We start from the raw sequence: 18,647 nt of genomic DNA on the forward strand, positions 1-18,647 counted from the left end.
CCCTGAAAGCCTAATTCATCATGATGACATGTCTGTTAAACGAACTAATGCTGGGGTCAGGCTATTATTGGTAGTAACAGGGACAGTGAAGTGTGCAAGTGCAGGCTGGGCCTGGCATTTATCACCAGTAACTTCTTTACTCTGTTTGCCTGCATGTGCTTGTCCCAAGGGATCCCTCCTCCTCGGGGAGTGCTGCTCTATGGCCCTCCAGGAACTGGGAAGACCATGATTGCCAAGGCCGTCGCTAACGAGGTTGGCGCTCACGTTACTGTCATTAACGGCCCTGAAATCATAAGCAAGTAAGTGCACCCACTTTATTTGCATTAATTCTGTAAATATAGTAGCCCAAAAGGTACCCTGGCATCACTCCATCCATTCTGGAGAGATGTAGTATTTGCTGTGGGTTACCTGCCCAAAAGAGTCAGAAACAAGTGGGAAAGGGTTCTTTCAAGTAGGGCTTACATTTCTTGTATTAAAAGATGTTTATTGGACTTGGCCAGGAAATTTGTGTAAGGTGTGAACTGAATTAAAAGATGGGATTAAAACTGCATCTGCAGTTGCCTGTAGGTCACTTCTGCAATTAGAAGATGAACTTGTTAAAATGTATTTTCAATCAAGGTGACACTCCACAGACTTATGTCTCCAGATAAGTAATTTTTTGTAGGTAAATTTTTTGTAGGTAAATTTTTTGTAGTAATTTTTTGTAGGTTGTAGGTAGAAAAATATAGGTAAAATTGTTTCCAACCCAGAAAAGAAGCAGTTCCCTTTATCTGTAATAATTCTAACTTTGCCTTTGCCCTATTTCACCTTAATTTCTGGTCCTTGAGGAAATAAAGATAATTGTAGATTTGCCTGGACTTCAGGACTTTGAAAGTGTGAGCTACGGCTTTTTGTAACTCACAAGCAGTAATTTTCCAGGTTGCCTGGAAAAGACAAAAACTGCAAGATTTTTATTAAAATATTTTAATTCTCACAGGTTTTATGGGGAGTCTGAGTCGAGGTTACGTCAGATATTCGCTGAGGCTTCTCTCTGGTATGTTCCTTTGGAGAAATTTATTCGTGGTATTGGTTCCAGCCTTAGTGTTCTTAAAAGAAAAATGTTTCCAAGAAGCTTTCAATTGTGACTTTTTTCATCCAATGCTTTTTAAAAGAAAAGAAATTTGTTTATGTTGAGCTTAGCTAGGAGGAAAGCAGTCACATTTTAGGATGCCTCTTAAATCTTTTTGGACACTGCCCTTTTTAGGGGATGTTAGGGATGGTGGCAAATCGCTCAGCCTGTGTCGTTAGTGCATCATGTGCTTATTTCAACAGATGGAAGCATGAGCCAGAGTTTCACCAGGATCCAGATTTTCCTCTAGTTTTTTATCTTTGGAGGCCAGCTCTAGATGAGTTGGTGTTGGTACTGGATATTGCATTCCTCTGGAGTAGGGTGGCCAAATTTGTAAGACCTGGCTAAGGCAGACTTTAGACTTCATGTGACTGGTGCTCATTGTACATTAGCAAAAGATTAGTGCATACTGAAGGTATTAATTGTCTAATATAGTATTAATTTTAGTTTTCTCTCTGAGTGGGATGCTTGTTAGTTTTTGTAGAACTGGATATTTTCCATCAACAGCTTTCCTCTGCTGTAGTGTTTTAAATCTTCCTGAGCACCTTAACATTTTTTCCCTTTATTTTTCCCCCTCAGTCGCCCCTCCATTATATTTATAGATGAGTTGGATGCACTCTGTCCGAAGAGAGAAGGGGCTCAGAATGAAGTGGAAAAGAGAGTTGTGGCTTCACTGCTGACATTAATGGATGGCATTGGCTCAGTAAGTTGAATCTAATGGGACAATTAATGTACATGGGAACTCACTAAACAAAATAGTATTGCTTCTACAGTGGAGCCAATTTCAGATGTATCACTTGTGGGGAAATGAAACAGACTTAGGTGAGGCTTTGTAGAATAATCTAATGGTTTTTTGGATGCTAAGCAGAGGATGTAGGAGAGGAATGTCTCCTGAAGACTGTTCCTTTAAAAGAAAGTAGGTTTCTTCCATTCACTGCCTTTCCTTTGCCTTCTACCCTCTTGTAGTTTTGGAGATCAAACTGAAATTTCAGTGATAGCCCATCATTGAACTAAACCACTTATTTTTAATTGCTCTGAAATCAAAGTCATCAGAATACTTCTGGTGATGTGTAGGCTACATGATTAAAGGCAACAGCAGCTATTTCAGGAGTGCCAGAGCAGTATGTAGGACATAAACAAAAGCCTAATAAAGAAACAGTAAATTTAATTGATTTGAGTAAATTATGGATTAAGCCCATAAAGTCTGACAATCTCTCATCTATTGTTTTATGATTATTAGCAGGAAAGATGAAACAACTCTGCCCAGAGTATGAAAATGAATTTCTTCTGTTTATGTAATCTGCAAGTTTCTCATTATTTTCCTGCATGGCAGTTTGAGTTGCCCAGCCTGGAATTGTTCACAGGCAGAACATATTTTCGGGTGGCAAAGGCTGATGGATATTCTTCCTGGAAAGAGTGCTTCATTCACAAGAAGAGAATGACATTACAGGAGACCTCCTAACTGATGGAGCCTCACTGTAAAAGTGAAAAAGCAGAGCTTGAGGAAATTGGTTAGGATTTTTGACCTTGCTTTTCCTGCTGGACTTAGAGGAAGCTTTATAACCTCCTGTCTCTCTTGGGTTTGACACCTGAACTGATTTGTTTCCCAACAGTGTTTATTCAAGGTCTGCTGATCCTGTTTTGTTCTCCTGCCAACGCTGCATTTTAGCTCAAGCACTTCTTTTTCTCTCCTTGGTTCTTAATTTCCTGATTTAGGAAAGCAGATTCTTGGGGATTAAAGTGGGAGTGCCTCTTGTATTATCTGTTTGACATTCCATTGTGTTTTAGGAGTAATATTTTGTGTTGTTTGATGCCTTCAGGAAGGCAGTGAAGGGCAGCTGTTGGTCCTTGGGGCCACCAATCGCCCCCACGCCCTGGACGCAGCGCTGCGCCGGCCGGGGCGTTTTGATAAGGAGATAGAAATTGGAATTCCCAATGCCCAGGACCGTCTGGACATACTCCAGAAGCTTCTCAAGAAAGTTCCCCATTCGCTCACAGCAGAGCAGCTGGCACATCTGGCTGACAGTGCACATGGTTATGTGGGTGCAGACCTGGCAGCCTTGTGCAAGGAAGCAGGTAAGGCTTTGTTTATCTTATTTAGGGTGTTATTTTACTGTTAGTCTCCTTATTAAAGCAAAAACAATCCACAGTCTGTGCTAATAGCTTTTGAAACACTGAAGGTTTATTAATTTTTGTGCCAAAGAAAGCACAGCCAAGCTCTTCCCAGGCAGATGGGAAAAATTCTTTGAATATGAATAATTTTTAACGTGTGGTGTTAAGATCAATAACCCTGGGGAATCCCCTGTGCCATTTCTAGGATCTTAGCTTGCTCTCAGTAAACTGATGGTTTTGGGAGTTAACTAAGAGTTTTTATACTCTCTAGACAACCCCTTGCAGACAAAAATCCTAAGTCACTCTTGCTGCACAGCTTGTCCTGCAGGTCCTTGTTCCCAGGATGTGGAGGCAGTGGGCCTCAGGGGTGTTTCCTGTGTCTCCCTTCCGTATTTTGTGCCTGTATTCCATTTTCCTGCAGATGAGGAGCTCCTGGCAGGGGCGAGGGCGCTGGGTGCACCTGGCTCAGGCTGTGCAGCAGAGCTGAGAGAGCTGCAGAGCACACTGTGAGCTGGGGGCTGGAATGTGGCCCTCAGCCTTGGGAACAGGCATAGCCCTGGAGAATTATCCATGCCAAGGTTCAGTATGTTCCAGGGAATGCTTCACTTCTGTTTTCATTGGATGAAATATTGCAAGTATGCTCTATCAGTTCCTGGGCTCTGCCAGAGTGCGTCTGCACAGTTTGAGCCTTGGAACTGCAATCTGCCCATGAGCAGCCCTTGAAAACAGCTGAGTCAAAATCCAACTGTCCAGCCCTGCTTACACATATTTGCTCCCTTGTAGTTCACAAATAAGTTTGCTGCATGTGCTGGTTGCTTTTATTTCCTTTGGCACTGGGACAGCTTCCTCTGGCAGTGGCACAGAGCACGGATAATTCGTGCATCGGAACCGACTGTGAAGATGACAGATGTTTTATTAGGGGTGATGGCACCTGGAACAGCCAAGTCTTTGCTTGCCAGCCTGCAGAATTTTTAAGGGATAGTTCTCAAAGAGAAATTTGTGGAGTTTTTATGGATCAAGAAGAAAAAAATATATGAGATTATTTGTTTTCTAGAGCTTTCCTCTTGGCTTCAGTTGTGTTTTAAGTGCTGTCTTTAGTTAGAAAACATAATTTTTTTCCTGCTTGTATATACTTGTTAATAAAAAAGATAAAGTCCCTTTTTATTTTCCTTCCCCTGTGTTTTTGGAAGCCTGTCAGTCTGCCTGTGTCTCAGTGCTCAACTAGTAAACACTTAACTAATGTAATCTCAAGTTCTCAGTGAGAAGTGTTGTGGTTTCAATTCCAAACATGACCCAGCTGAGGTTTTTACTTATGCATGTGCAGAGGGATTCATAATCCAGCTGCAAATAGATGATATTTACCCACTTCTTGAGGACCTCTTAGAAAATAAATCTGGAATGTTGTGCAGGTTGAGCATTGCATAGACAAAAACCTTCAGGCATCTTACCTGTGACTGCTTGCAGGACATGGTGTTATCCAGGAGCTTTGCATCCAAAGCCAGTGGTGGGAATGAGGGGACGAGGATGTCTCCTTCCTGCTGCACTTCTTTCTTCGAGTTTGAATCCGTGCTGTCAGATTTCCCTGGCGTTTGTTACGGTGGGGTGACCTCTGCTGGGCAAAATACAGTCCAGCGCCGTTAACTCCTTGCAGCCCACGTGAAGCTTTCCTCCTCAAGAAGTTGCACAAGCATGAGTCAGTCGAGCTGTTACATAAACTGAATTTAGGTTGCTTATCATTAAGGAACGTTCTTACTTGGAGAATTTTTTTCTTTCTTTTTTTTTTTTCCAGGTAAGCTCTTTATCTGTTTTTTATATTACATTTTCAACACCTTGTAAAACATTACTGCTTTCACTGGAGTTAAACTTAGCAAATACTTTTATAATATACTGTTTCTCCTCAGCAGAGCATGATTCCTTCGTATGGCAAATTTTCCAATGTTTTGTCTTGTCTTTTGTGTTGTTCCAAGATGCATGGGCTCCTATTGCTTCACTTCAGAAACTCTGCTGTGGGCCAAGCTAGCTTGCTGTCCAGGAATGCTCTCTGATATTCAGCCGAAGCTTCCCTTGTTTAGTTTTATCCCATTATTTCTATTTACATCCTTGTATAACACGTTTGCTCTCCCTCCTTAGTGTTTACACCCTTCAGATATCTCTAGGCTGTTCTCATGTCCCCTACCTCCTCATTCATTACTGAGCCAAACTATAAATATTTAGCTCTTTTAATCTTTCCTCATAAATAAGTCCTTCCTGCCTTCCGAGAAATTGTGTTGATTTTTCTCTGAACTGCCTCCAGTTTGTCAATAACATTTTTGGTGATGTAGGCCTTAGAATTGAACATAACTTTTCATATATATGTCTATTACATCATAAAACATGGTGTAAACATGTAGGTAGGACATCTAATGCACATTTCTAAATGTCCAAAATGCTTGGTACTAAGACAACATCTGAGTTAAGAATTCTTTCACAAATGTTAAGGTTATTTGTGCTACATTCAGACTTGATGTATGACTAAGTACAGGGGAAATGTGGAAACCAGCTTAGGACAAGGGTTTCAGAACTCAGGAATACATGTTCAGTTTTTGGCACAGGATTACTGTTGCTTGCTGATTGTACTTCTCTTGTGGTCTGTGGGAGACTCTTGAGTCCTGCCTACCCCGTTTATATCCTTAGGTTGGGGGCTGGAAATACTGCAAGTTTGCAAGCTAAATATGTTTATATTCTTAATACAAAGTTTAGATCATTTTCCAGAGGACTCATCTTTCCTTATCTTTCTACTTCAACTCTGTTTTTTTAACACATGTATTGTGTATATACTGCTTATATAAACCAAGAGAGTAGTAATTAGTGACATGGTAAATGTAGTATTTGTAGGGCTTTTGCATCTCTAGTCAGGTTTCCTAAGATACTTCATTACAAAAGCTTTGATGTTTGCCTTCTATATAATTCTGAAGACCATTTGTTAATGGAAAGTAAATAACCATTGTAGAATTAAACATATTCCAACTGTTTTTTTGGCAGAAGTTGTTTGTTCTCCAGTGCAAGATTTGCTTAGTAGTACTGCTGGGGTCAGACAGTCAAGTTTCATGTTCTGTTCAGCAACTCTACATTTCATGAGAATTTTAAAGAACTTTTGGGGGCCTGTAATGTCCATTTTGTGTTGGATGTTTCTAGGCCTCTCTGACTATGGTGTGTGCAGAACTGTGGTGTGATGTATGCTGGGATGGGCAGGAAGAGGACCAAGGGACAAGAAACTTGGAGAATCTGTGCAGTGTGATCTGGACTTTCCCAAACAGGGTATTGTGACAAAAACTCATGACACCTTTATATGGAGATGCTTATAATAATCAGCTAAGAGTGGTTTTATTTTTATAAAGAAGATACACTAAAGATACAGTTCTAGCCTTTCACCAAAATGAAACCCCAAAACTGATTTTTATGGGATATCTGCATGTTCAAGGTTACAATATTTGTAGTGGCTACACTGGAGAAATTAGGACTTGCTGTGATTCTCTGCTGCCTAGCAAGATACTTGAGATTTCCACAGAAGGTAACAGCCAAATGTGATAAACCTGCAGATTCCATGCTGGGCACTGGGCCACATCCTGGGGACATCAGCTTGCACTGGGCTCCTCTTGGTAGACTCCTGAGGACCTGAGTACCATCCAAGGGATTCACACACAGAATTCCTGACAAAAAAAGGGCTGATTTATGTGTGTAGCTGAGAAAGTCATATTCTTTAGGTTGGGAGAGGTCTACTGTATCCTCAATTATTTAGTAGACTGATTTTTAGTGTGAACAGCTGCCTTCTGAATTGTTTTATCTCAAGCAGAGGAGTATATAGAAGATAGACTGCCATATCCTGGCATATAATATCAGTGTTTGTATGACCTTGAGATCTTGATGCTTCTCCTTTATTTAATTTGCCACGTGGTCTTTTATTAATTACCTAAAAAACTATAATGGTTTTAATTTATTGGTGAAGATAAGCACTGTACTTCTTTTTTAAAAGAACCAAAACATATGAAATGTTAATTATGTAGCAGGGACATGAATGGTATAAACTGTACTGAATGTTAGAAGATGCTTAGCAACAAAGGCTTCCAAATATAGCAATTTATTATAAACTTATCCTTCTATGGCTGCCTGTAGCATTTCAAGAGGGTGAATATAAATATAGCTTGATTTCTTCAACGAGTGGGTTCAGTCATATTGTTTACAGAGAAAGGAAGTATTTGCTTTGTGACTCTCAGAATTTATCTTGAACATCCTTGTTCATTACACATCATTTCAGTGTGCTGATATAAAACACTTGGGCTGTGATAAGATAGCATCATGAGGAGAGGAAGAACAAATGGCTTTGTTTAAATAGTGGTCACTCTGGCAAGAACATTGATTTGCTTCCAGTAAGGATGCTGCAACCACTGAGACTTTGAGACTTCTGTGAAAGAGGCAGTGGTGACTTTGTTTTGCATCATAAGTTCTTTAATTGCCTAAAAAAGGTATCACCCTGCTTAGCCTTTAGGATTAGAATGGTTTACTGGCTTGAGCTCTCTGTTACAAAAGAATCTTTGAGAAATAAGAGGTTGAGATGGATTTTTGACCAGTAGGAATCAGCATTACTCTGCTGAATCTGTGAAGGCACTTTCCTAGGCATGTGATAATGGTCAACAGAGTCAATTGTTGGTCAACAGTTGTGAGTCTCGTGCTCATAACTTTGAGTCCTGTTGTTTGGAGATCTTGTCTGTGCTGTTCATTTGCCCATTTCATTATCCCTGCATTCTGGTGAATAATCCAGGGTGGTGAGGCTTTATGCTGTTTAATCCATAATGATTTTATGTCGTTATTAGATCTGTAAAGGTGTGATTTATTATTTATTTAGGAGCGTACTGTACTTAGCTTTTTGTTGGAGCTGAGAAACTTCCTGCTGTTTCTTCTACCCCCCAAAAAAAGATTTTCTGCAGTCCACCTGCATTAAAAGTAAGAATTAATAATCAATCATCAACTGAAGGTCTGTCTGCTAGGATTTTTCTGGTTTTCCCTGTCATTGGTGGGGAAGAGAATTCCCCTGAAGCCCAGGAATGTCTCTTTGTTAGACCTGTGTGGCTTTCCCCCCCCCCCAGCTCCTGCAGTTGTGGTAGCCTGGCCACCTGCAGGAAACATGAGCCGTGTGGGCTAATGTGATTAACAGTGCGGCTCTGTGCACCCCGAGGAGCAGCCCCTGACTGCTCTTTCAGCCAGACAAACGCTGCCTTCAGTCCCTGCCTTCCCAGCCTCCTATCTCCCATCGAGCTCTTCCTTTCAGCTCAGGCACTGCCCTGATCAAACAGCCCAGTGTTAGGGCATCAAGGAGATCCTGCCTTTCTTGAAGCCATAACGATTCTGAACCTTTCCCAGCACTGTCTGGACCCGGGTTCTACTGGGGGTGTGCAGCAAATGTAGATTTTTTCTTGGATTGTACTGCTAAATGTAGCAATGTGGGCTTGAGGTGCTGTTGAAAATGCAGATTTTGACACAGGCAGTTGATGATCAAGGCAATGGGATTGTTTGTTTTGCAGGGTGGTTTTTGGTTTGCTCTCTAATTAACTGACTGCAGTTGCAGTGCTTCCCCTTTCCAATCTGTTTGACATGCTATAATTATTTTATTCCCTTATGGAATAGAGACTGAAAATACCAAGTCTCTGTTGTTATTTATTTATTAGTAGCAGGGACAAATATTGAAGCTATGCTGTTGCAAACAATCTGCTATTGCATTATCTAACTGAGTACTGGTTCCCATGTGACATTAAAAATGAGGTGGGAAAGGCTGCTTGCCTTTTTGTGAAAAGGTCATGTAGAAAATGTGGGAGTTTGGGGAATATTAATAACATATCTAGTCAGATGGTCAATATGAAAAAAAAATGTTATGAAATTTTTGCAGAAAGGGCAGAATATTGGATTTTGAAATGCACCGAAAAGCACAGACATGATATAAAAGTCAAGATACAAATGAATTTTTGGACTGGGACAACTGAGCTTTCTGGCACTGTGCTCCATCACTCTAATTTATGGTGTAAGGAGAGCAAGAAAATCTAATGCCCATGATCAGTGTTAAGAGTGTGAAGTTGGTGCTGTGTTCTGTGGTGTTTAAGTCGGGTCCCTGAAGCACAGGGTGTTTCTAAACCAATGCAATTGCCTGAGCAGCTTAGGAGCAAATGGGCCCTTGCTTGCACACACACGTGGCAGAGCAGTGTGGCTTTTTTGGCCTCTGTAACATGGATTTTAGGATTGTTTCTTCCAGCAGAAGCTTGGAATGATGGCTTTTCTGCAGAACTGGCTACATCTACAGCAATGCCGGTGCACGCTGTGTTGGTTTTCGGAGTTATTTTTTTCTTAAAGAAAATCTTTGCTCATTTTTTTTGTTTGTTTTGTAACGGTACTTGATTTTTGGTTTTGCACGAGGAACATTGCACTCACTGCAGTCAGGGCATGTGAACTTTTGGTTTTCATCATAACTAATTTTAAGTGTGTGTTTATCTGAAATCTGCAGCTGATTGGATGATGGGATTGCTGACTTCATGCACACAGTTGTGGGTTGAGTGCTTAACAATCTGTTTAAAGCACATCCCATTCTGCCTTCTGATATTTATATAAATAGGAAATAGGGATTATTTTTTCAAAAGAGTTGATCAATAGCTGTAACTAATATTTTAAATTAACCTTCTTGGCAGATGTCACCATGTTCTGTTCTTGCTTCTGCAGCTTGAGTGGTATGAAAGAAATTATGTTATGCATGTGTGGCAATGCAGTTAGTAGGCATTTGTATGTGGAACAATTGGTTACTATTGGGGGATACAACTTAAACATTTTCAGGCAAAGTTTTCATAAGTCTCCTGCCTTTAATTTTTAGCTGTATCCCTTGCCAACATTCCTAATTACAATTAGACTGGGCAGTTAGCCATTAGCTGTTGCTTATTGTCTCTCTGCCCTTGCTGTTCTGGTAGCCTGGCAGTGCTTATTTTTCTCCTCACACACGTGTGCCCACCCTTAGGTACAGTTATGTCTGGGAGCAGGCTAGGAACAGGCAGTCTGGTATTCCTTGTTTCCCTCTGTTGTCACAGTGCCGGGATAAATGACGTGTGTGTGTGCCTGATCTGTGAATAAACCGTTTCCTCTACGAAAGAAGTTCTGAAAATGCAGTTCCTCCTTCCTTCCTTCCTTGCCCTCCCCTGTCACACCTCTCAGCAGCTCCACAGACATGTTCCAGCAAATGTCAGGGCTCTTCAGGAAGGACTATAAATCGTGGATATAATCCCTGCAGTAGGTTAGTGCTCAGGTTAGCCCAGTGAACTTGCAATGTTATGGTTACAAGGGATTTAAGGGCATTATCTTTCCTGTGCAAACAGTGCATGAAAGTTCTTCAGGAATTTTCCCCATATAGCTCTGGCAGCTAAAGACAGATTGCAGAATATGGTTTTGAGAGCAAAAAGTCAAGGTTTTTGCTTCCTGACTTTTTTTCCCTAATGCAGTTTTATGTACGGGTTAAATTAAAAAAAAGTTTAAAATACATATTTAAACTGACTTTAAGTTATATGAAGTGCTTTTTCTATGCATAAACCTGTTAAATTTTGAAGTGTAGTATGTAAAGATCTGGAAGTAGAGGAAGATGCCCCCTCCAGTGCCATAAGAAAGCTGGGGTCTTACCCATCCGTGCCCCTCTCTTGAGCATTCCACTGCCAGCCACGGGGTAGAGGATCACGTTGGATCTGACAGGGAGAAATGGTGTGTGTCTTCTGGGTTTGGCCAGAAGAATTTGGGAGGGAAATGCCAGATCAGCAGAGAAAGAAGAAACATCTACTCTTGTAAACAATCTTACAAGAAGATAACAATTTCTTTGAAGCTACTTAAAAATCCTGGTGTTGGGATTCTGGTGGAGTAAGTCCAGACAGGATGGATTTGCAAAAGGAATAGCTGATGGGCAGCAAAAGATGCATGATTAACCATTTTGTTGGGCTCAGTTTATTTCCTCAAGTGCTGTGTATATATTCTGTTTTGGAAACCTAAAGTATATATGTTGGTCATTCTGAGTGGCTGCTTCCTATTATTTACAGTGCTGTGTAATTATACACAGACTCTGACAAATAATAGCAGTGTCGTGGGATCTATTTTTAGGCTCAGCTATTTGTTATTATGACCTAATGTGCCAAAACTTAGCCAAGCTATGAGCAAGAAAATCTTACAGGCAGACAATGCTGTTGACCTTGTGCATAGCCTGGTACCAAAGAAGGATCATCTGTACCAGGACAGGGCGTTCTGCTGGGCTTTTCCCCTTTGTCCACTTGGTTTCCTCTGTTCTAGACAGACAGGATGAGTTGGTGAGGTAGAGCACACAGTTGCTGGGCTGGAACAAACTGTTTATTTTCCATTGTTTGTAATCATGCATGCCTTATTATGCTGCTCTTTTTTTTTTCCCTTTTCCTTTTTATTTTATTTAATTTTTTTGTTTAAACCGGGGTTTTCCATTGCCACTTCACTGAGGATCGGTGTTGTTCACTGTCCCTTTGCTCAAAATAGATATCTTGTGCCTGTGTAAAGTGCCTCTGACCCTTCAGCACTTGAGTCCTTCCTCCCCTCATGAAGGTCTGGAATAAAATAGGGAAAACCCACTCTCCCACTTCTGAGCCCGCCCAGGCACTGCCAAAGGGGTTATTGGAACTCATTAACCCTGAAGAATGGAGTAACATCTGAAAAAACAGCAAGCAGAGCTGAAACAAGTGCTGTGCTCAGAGCCAGTTCACAGCAATGACATTGTGGTCAACCCAGAACATTCCCATGTGGAAGACACCCAGGTGCCTGATGTTTTCTGAGGTGTTCCTGTCTGTATCTGCATTATAACTTGTGTAGCGGTGAAGGTGGCTTTGTTGTAAGATTCCATCTCTTTTGCCTCTGCACTGCTTCTGGCAGCAGGGTTTGCATCCTACCCTGCATTTCCTTACATTAAGTCCATCTTTCAGCATCTCGAGAAAAGGATGTGTTTTCCTGCCTCTGGCAAGCCACTGGCTGTATCCTTCTCCTGTTACTGAGGCTCCCTCCCCCACCCCTCTTGTTAGAGGTCAGTCTGAAGTGCAGGAAAGAATGATTATGATAACAGGAGGAAACAGGAAGAATCATGCTTTCTTTTTCAATCTGTTTTTTATTATTGTTTTAATGTAAAACATTGTTTCAATTAAATGCTGACCTGTGCAGTGGCGTGTGCGTGCACATGCTGAAATGAATTCCGGCTTTGTTTGGAAAGCTGTGACCTCTTTATTCCTCTTCTGGATCAAGGCTGTTGCCTTTCAAACCCACTGCTGAGGACTGAAATTTCACTCGTACTCCTCGTAGCACTGGCTCTAACAAATCTTAAGAGCAGTGGTCTCCTTGGGAATTTTTATTTGGTGTTCTCTCTCAATTTTTAAAATAAACGTGCTTGGTTTTAAGACTTACTCATGTCAGGGAAAAAAAAAATAACCATGACATATTTTAAATGCCTCAAATGAGTACTTGGTGGAGTAGTTATAGAAATAAGTGGATATCTTCATCATTTACTTTCTTTCTCTATGCCTTAATTTTGTGTGATGTTATTTACTTGCATTTTTTTAAACTGAGATTCCCGTGTGAATTGACTGCCCTGAAAGAAATTAGAAGACTGGACCCCAATGCCCACTCCCACCCCACAAAGTCTTAGCTGCAATGACACTGGAATAGTACGTTGAGTTTGTTATTTGTTTGGATATAAATTTTAAATCTGGGGGCGGGGTGAATCTGTGCTGTCTCATCTCAGTTGTTTGTTTTGGTTTTTCTTTGCTTAAAATGAACTTCTTTGGAGGAAGGAAGAAGTGGGTGAGAAATTTGCCTGAGTTGTTAAAATGAGTCAGTTACATTTTATACTTGTCCTCTGGTGACCAGATTTTCATTTTTCTCCTTGGCCTCATGGAATGTTTTTATTTATATATCTTATTAGTTTTGGATGTTCTGTGCAAGGGGAAACCTGAAATACAAACTTTTTTCCTTTCTGTTATTGTATTAAGAGCCTGCGTATTGGATGCAGGTGCTCCGACTCTGCCATAATTGGCACTTTATGGAGAGACACCAGCTGTACTGCTTCACAGGGGACGTATTATATCTCTTCACACATTGTATATATTGTAGGAAATGCAGAATTCCTGTCATTGTCAGAAACTTTGCATGTCTGCATCTACCAGTGCCTCTGCAGAAAAAAAAAGACAACAATCTGCTGAAAGTTAAAACCACGTCTATTTTCAGAAACGGCTTATCCCTTTTATTGTCCTTTCATGTAGCACTAATTGATGTTTTGTTTGGTTAAATATAGAAGAGACTTAACAAATGTTTGTCTTTTTATGGTCATGCAAGGTGAGCTGGTGTGGTATGAAGTGCTGCATTTGTTTTGGAACACATGGCAACAGATACTGGCGTATCTGGATGTGTGTGTACCTGCACATAAAATTATACTCATCGCGTAATAATATACCAAAAAAAAAAAAAGTTTAACATTTTCAGTCACTGGACAGGTTTGGAAACAGAAGCAATAAAACTCTAAATTATATTAGGCCTTAAAAGGGATAATTATAGAGAGGAAACAATCCTGCTTTTGGGCATCTTACACAACAGGAGCTTCAGTTGCTGTCTTGGGAATGCCTGGAAGCTGCCAGTGGGAGCTCTCGGCCCTGCCTGAGGAATATTGATGTATTGATGTGTGAGTAGGTGGGACTTGTGTGGCTTCTGAGGGATTGATTTATAGGAGGGAACTAGGAATTAGTATCAAGATTTATAGATGCTGTATGTGAGTGATTTGTCCAAACAAAAGAGTGGGTAAAAGCTCTGCCTGCTTTTGAAAAGTGTAATTGCTGAAGGGAACAAAGAGCTATTGAGTGTCACAGGGAATGTTTGTTCCATATCAAGAAAAATGCAGGTGTCTGACATCTTATTATATGGGAAAATATGGTTCCAGTGGAAGTTAAAGCAATCTCATCAGGTTTTTTTAAAAAGTTTTGAAGATACTGTCCTGATAATAGAGAGGTGGGTGAGGTTGTGGATTTCTTGTGAGCTGATTTAGCATGTCCTTGAATGTTCATTGTCCTGCTTCCTCTGTGGTTTAGAAATGTGTTCACGTCAATGTATGGACATTTGGAGAGTTTCACCTCTGGGAAAAGGGGAACAAGGCTGTTTCATTCTGTCTTTTGGAACAGATACAATTTATATTCTATCTGTGGTTGTTAAATCCCCTGTTTTTGTGCTCTCTTTTCAGAAATGTCTTGCATGTTTTTTGACGTAGTTCAGGCCCAGCACTGAGACACTTTGGGGCATCACTTCCTTCCCAGTGCTGCAGTATGTTTGTGTGTGGGACACTGTGCTCCTGAGAAGCAGGAGGAAGCCTACCTCTTTCCATGTTTCCTTGTTCCGCTAGGTTTGCGCGCGCTGCGGAGAGCGCTGGGGAAGAGGCCCGGCCTGTGGGACGCCGCCGTGGCTGGGTCAGTGATGATTGCCTTCAATGACTTCCTGCAGGGGATGAAGGATGTCAGGCCCAGCGCCATGAGGGAGGTGGCAATTGATGTGCCAAAAGTAAGTTGTTTTGTGCACTGCTGTGGCAGCATTGTCAGGGAATAAAGAGAGGAGTTTCATGGAGTGGAAGCCTCAGGTTACTGGTGAATGTTATGCATCATCTTTCTGTTTGAGTGTTTGTTTATTTATTTATAATTGTGAAGAACCATTTGCAGAAGGGTTCCTAATGCTCCAGGAAGAGTTTGGGAGTGCAGGGTCGTATCTCCTGATCTCTGGTTTTTTATGCTGAGTGGATTAATGGGGTACAAATCTTCAGATGCATGCTCAAGGAAGGTCTGGAACAGCCATGGAAGCTGGAGCCTTTTGGGAAGCAGACACAAACTAAAGCAGAAACCAACTGTTAGCATTTGTAACCGAAGTGTGTTGAAACAAAGCTGTGAACAGTTTGATTGCTCTGATTTTTATGTAAATGTGGCCTAAATGTCTTGGGTGGTATTATATGGTTTTATATGAAGGCAGAATTCAATGCTGTAGGCTGATTATGACTGCCAAACAGTCACTTGTCAGGTGACTCTCATTATATGAACAGTTAATTTGGTGGTGCCAGGTTCATCTTTACCATGGTCACTGCCCTCTTAATTACATATTATAGTAGTTCAGGAGCAGACCCAGCATAAACTGGGCTGGGGAACTGACCTGGTTTAAGGCAGCTCTGATCTGTGTTAAGAAGATTGAGCAAAAGAATTTTCTCTTTAATCTGACTAAATACCAATTCTGTGAGCAGTTGTGTTGATGTTCCTCAGCAGCTTCCCAAGCCCTGGAAGAAAACATTTATGTTTCATTGCATGAAAATGAGTCATTTGGGAATTAGATTGCACAACTGTAGACCCTTATTCCCAAACTTATAGGAATGGGAAATAAAATCCATGAACCGGATGCTGCACGCAGCCAGCTCGGATGTCACACTTGGCTTGCTAAGAGCCCATGCTGTGCAGGGTGGAATTGCCTGGGCTGGCCCCAAATAGCTTTTCCTGGAAATGGTGTCATTGCACCAATATCCTCAAGGCTAAGTGGCTCTGCTGAGAGCCAGAGTTACTGATTCTTGCCTTGCTTGTTGTGCTGCTGGCTCGTGGGCTCAGGTTGGTTGTTATTCCTTTGCTGTGCCTCTCAGGCACTCCAGTCCCTTTGGAGCCAGGTGGAATGTTGCCCAACAGCACAGCACAGGCAGGTAGAAGCAAGGAGTTGAGGTACTGCAGGAAATCTGCTCTCAGTCCTGGTCAACCTACTCCTCAGGCTCCTCTTGTCCACTAAACCATCCTCCTAGTGATTGTTTTCCTTGATTGTCATTTGGTTTTATTTGTTAAACATCCACTGAGTTATTGGGGTACTACTGGAATTCATTCCTTTATTAACAGCATAGTGGAGATTATTTTTGTGCTGACAGGACCTGCATTTCCACAAAGCAATGCATATTCTTTGAAGATGTAGGGTAAATTTCAAGCCATCTGCTTGCTGCCTGGGCTGAGTTTAAAGTAGATTCTAAAGTAATTTGGGTGCAACAGATTTGGTGTCCTCTCATATCACTTTACCAAAGGGAGGGAGTTTGGAACTAGATGATCTTTGGAGTCCATTCCATCTCAAAATATTCTGCGAATGCTGTAATTTAAAAAATCCTTGCTAAAAATAACTTCGAACACTAAATAAATTATAAGATGTGAGATTTTTTTTTTTCCCAAAGAGAAGACAGGAATTTGAACTACATTAATAATAATCAGTTTTTTAGGTATTTATTGCAGATACAGTACTCACTTGGCATCCCCCTTGGTGTGGATGGGCCTTTGGCCCATGTAGTTCCTTACAAGTAAAACCATAGACATACATGAGATTTTTTTGATTTTCAGCTTCGTTTTTTAGATGGTGGGGCTCTTTGATATTTCATTGCTTTGCAGTAGCCATGTGCCAATCAAATGACAAGAGTTCAAAGTAACTTCTGAATAAAGCCACGATTCCTTTCTCTTGTGTCTGAATTGTGTTGGCTGTCACCAAGGCAAATGTAAAATCCTTGCTGCCTAGTTCTGTGTAGCATCTTGCCTTCCATTTTAAAGAGCCATTCTTGAACTTTGCTGTGTGTTACAATCTTTTTAGAAGGCTGCCTTTTGTAGAGCAAGAAAGGAGAAAGAGGATGCACATTATAAATCAGGAAGTTAATACTGCAGTTCTTTGGAGAGTTGCACTGCAGTTACTGTTCCTCCCTCTCCTGTGGATCTTTATGAAATATTTTTCAGAGAGTGCTGTGGGTTTTGCTTGCCTTTTTTTTTACTCCCTTTAGTGTAATTCAACACTCAGATTTGTGTCTTTGCAGTTAAAAGATTCTGGATAAGACATCCTTTGCCTGTCTGCTTTATTTCTTTATTACTGGTGCTTAATAACCTCTGGGGAGCTGCTGCTCTGCATCACACTCTGAGCTCTGTTGACCTGGGGAGACTAAAGATTGCAGCAGTAATGAAATGTTGGTGTAGCAGAGAGCTGGTTTTGTATGTGTGAGCCCAGCCCCAAGGCTAATCTCTAAAGCCATTTCCACAGTGACAGAACATCACACCTCATTGCTGGTGTTGCAAGACCTCTCCTTTGAGTTCCTGTGCAGGTGAGAGCAGTGTAACTATTGCTGCTGGACTGTTCCCCAACCTCTCTCCCCTCCCTTGTCCCCCCTACACTTATCTCTCTCCTTTTGAAATGAAGACAAGTTTGTTCTGTTTAGAATTCACCAGATTGTGAAGCTAGTGGTTTATTAGCCGTTTTTGCTTTTAATACTATTGCTGCACCAGTTCCTCACCTTGTGCTGTCAGAATTTAAATTGTAGGCAAAGTCAGAATAAGTCTCCAGATTGCTGAAAACAACCTTCATGTAAGGTGACCTCACTTCACTTTTCTGTACAATTCTGTCACTTGTAGTGGGTCTGAAAAATCACTTGAATGATGTCAGACTGATATTCAGAAGACTGAATATTTGCAGAGGGTAAATGACTAAATATTTAAGAGAGTACAAGTAACATTTAAGTGTTTTCTCCCTGACTTTTTATGTGCATATAAAGTACTGCTTATAGATCTTGCCTTCTGTTGCTGAAACTTAGAGGGAATTCATGATGGCCTAATTAATTTCAAGATGCTCTTGTACGTGTTTGTCAAAATCTTTGTCTAGATAAAAAGACATGATGACTAGTCCATACTTTGCCAGGTATGAGTAAGGATTGATACTGAAAAAAGGAGAACAAGCTTATTTTGTCTTCTGCCCTCAGAAAAAGTTGTCTAAGAGTGTCAGATTTAGTTCTGTGTAGTTACAAAGCTTCTACATAGAAGCAAGAGCTGTAGGGGTAGGTAATACATCTTTTTAAATGACATTAAAGTCACTATGTGACTATGAATGGCCACACTATTTCATATCTGACTTGTAAACACAAACTTTTGTTATGTTTGCTGTTTGCTCTCTGCTCTCTTTATAATTTTCTTTTATGTTGAAATCTGACAATCTAAGAGGAATTTTATTTGATTTGAAGTTTGCTTGGTCTTAAATAAAAGTGTTTGCACCACATCCAAATGCTTTTTTTATCCACTTCAATAGCAGACTGAATTAACTTTCTGAAGGACTGTCTACTTCTAGTTTCCACTCCTTGTCCTGGCATCAGGGGAAAATAAGGACAAACCAAGGGTGACTCCAGGTTTCAGCTTGGGGGAAAGGCAATACCTTACCTCTCAGCAACACTCTGCTTGCTTTTCACATGTAACTCACTTTCCAGAGCTGAAGGATGATTTACGTTGAACAAATTTCTGGAAGAGTGTTTTAAGGCAGAAAATCTTTTGATTTAGGTGTGCCTTGACATGTTTAATAT

The 18,647-nt window shown here is 40.9% G+C and overlaps 1 protein-coding gene across 1 annotated transcript in view; it reads left to right on the top strand.

Moving 5' to 3' along the window:
- AFG2A (AFG2 AAA ATPase homolog A) overlaps positions 1-18,647 on the top strand; it is a 161,396-nt gene that overhangs the window by 6,014 nt on the left and 136,735 nt on the right. The window contains 5 exon segments of the mRNA XM_066547909.1: positions 170-299; positions 977-1,033; positions 1,688-1,811; positions 2,929-3,184; positions 14,667-14,821. Coding sequence (XP_066404006.1) covers positions 170-299; positions 977-1,033; positions 1,688-1,811; positions 2,929-3,184; positions 14,667-14,821 — 722 coding nt within the window.

Source organism: Molothrus aeneus, chromosome 4, assembly GCF_037042795.1.
Source record: "Molothrus aeneus isolate 106 chromosome 4, BPBGC_Maene_1.0, whole genome shotgun sequence".
Lineage (NCBI taxonomy): Eukaryota > Metazoa > Chordata > Aves > Passeriformes > Icteridae > Molothrus > Molothrus aeneus.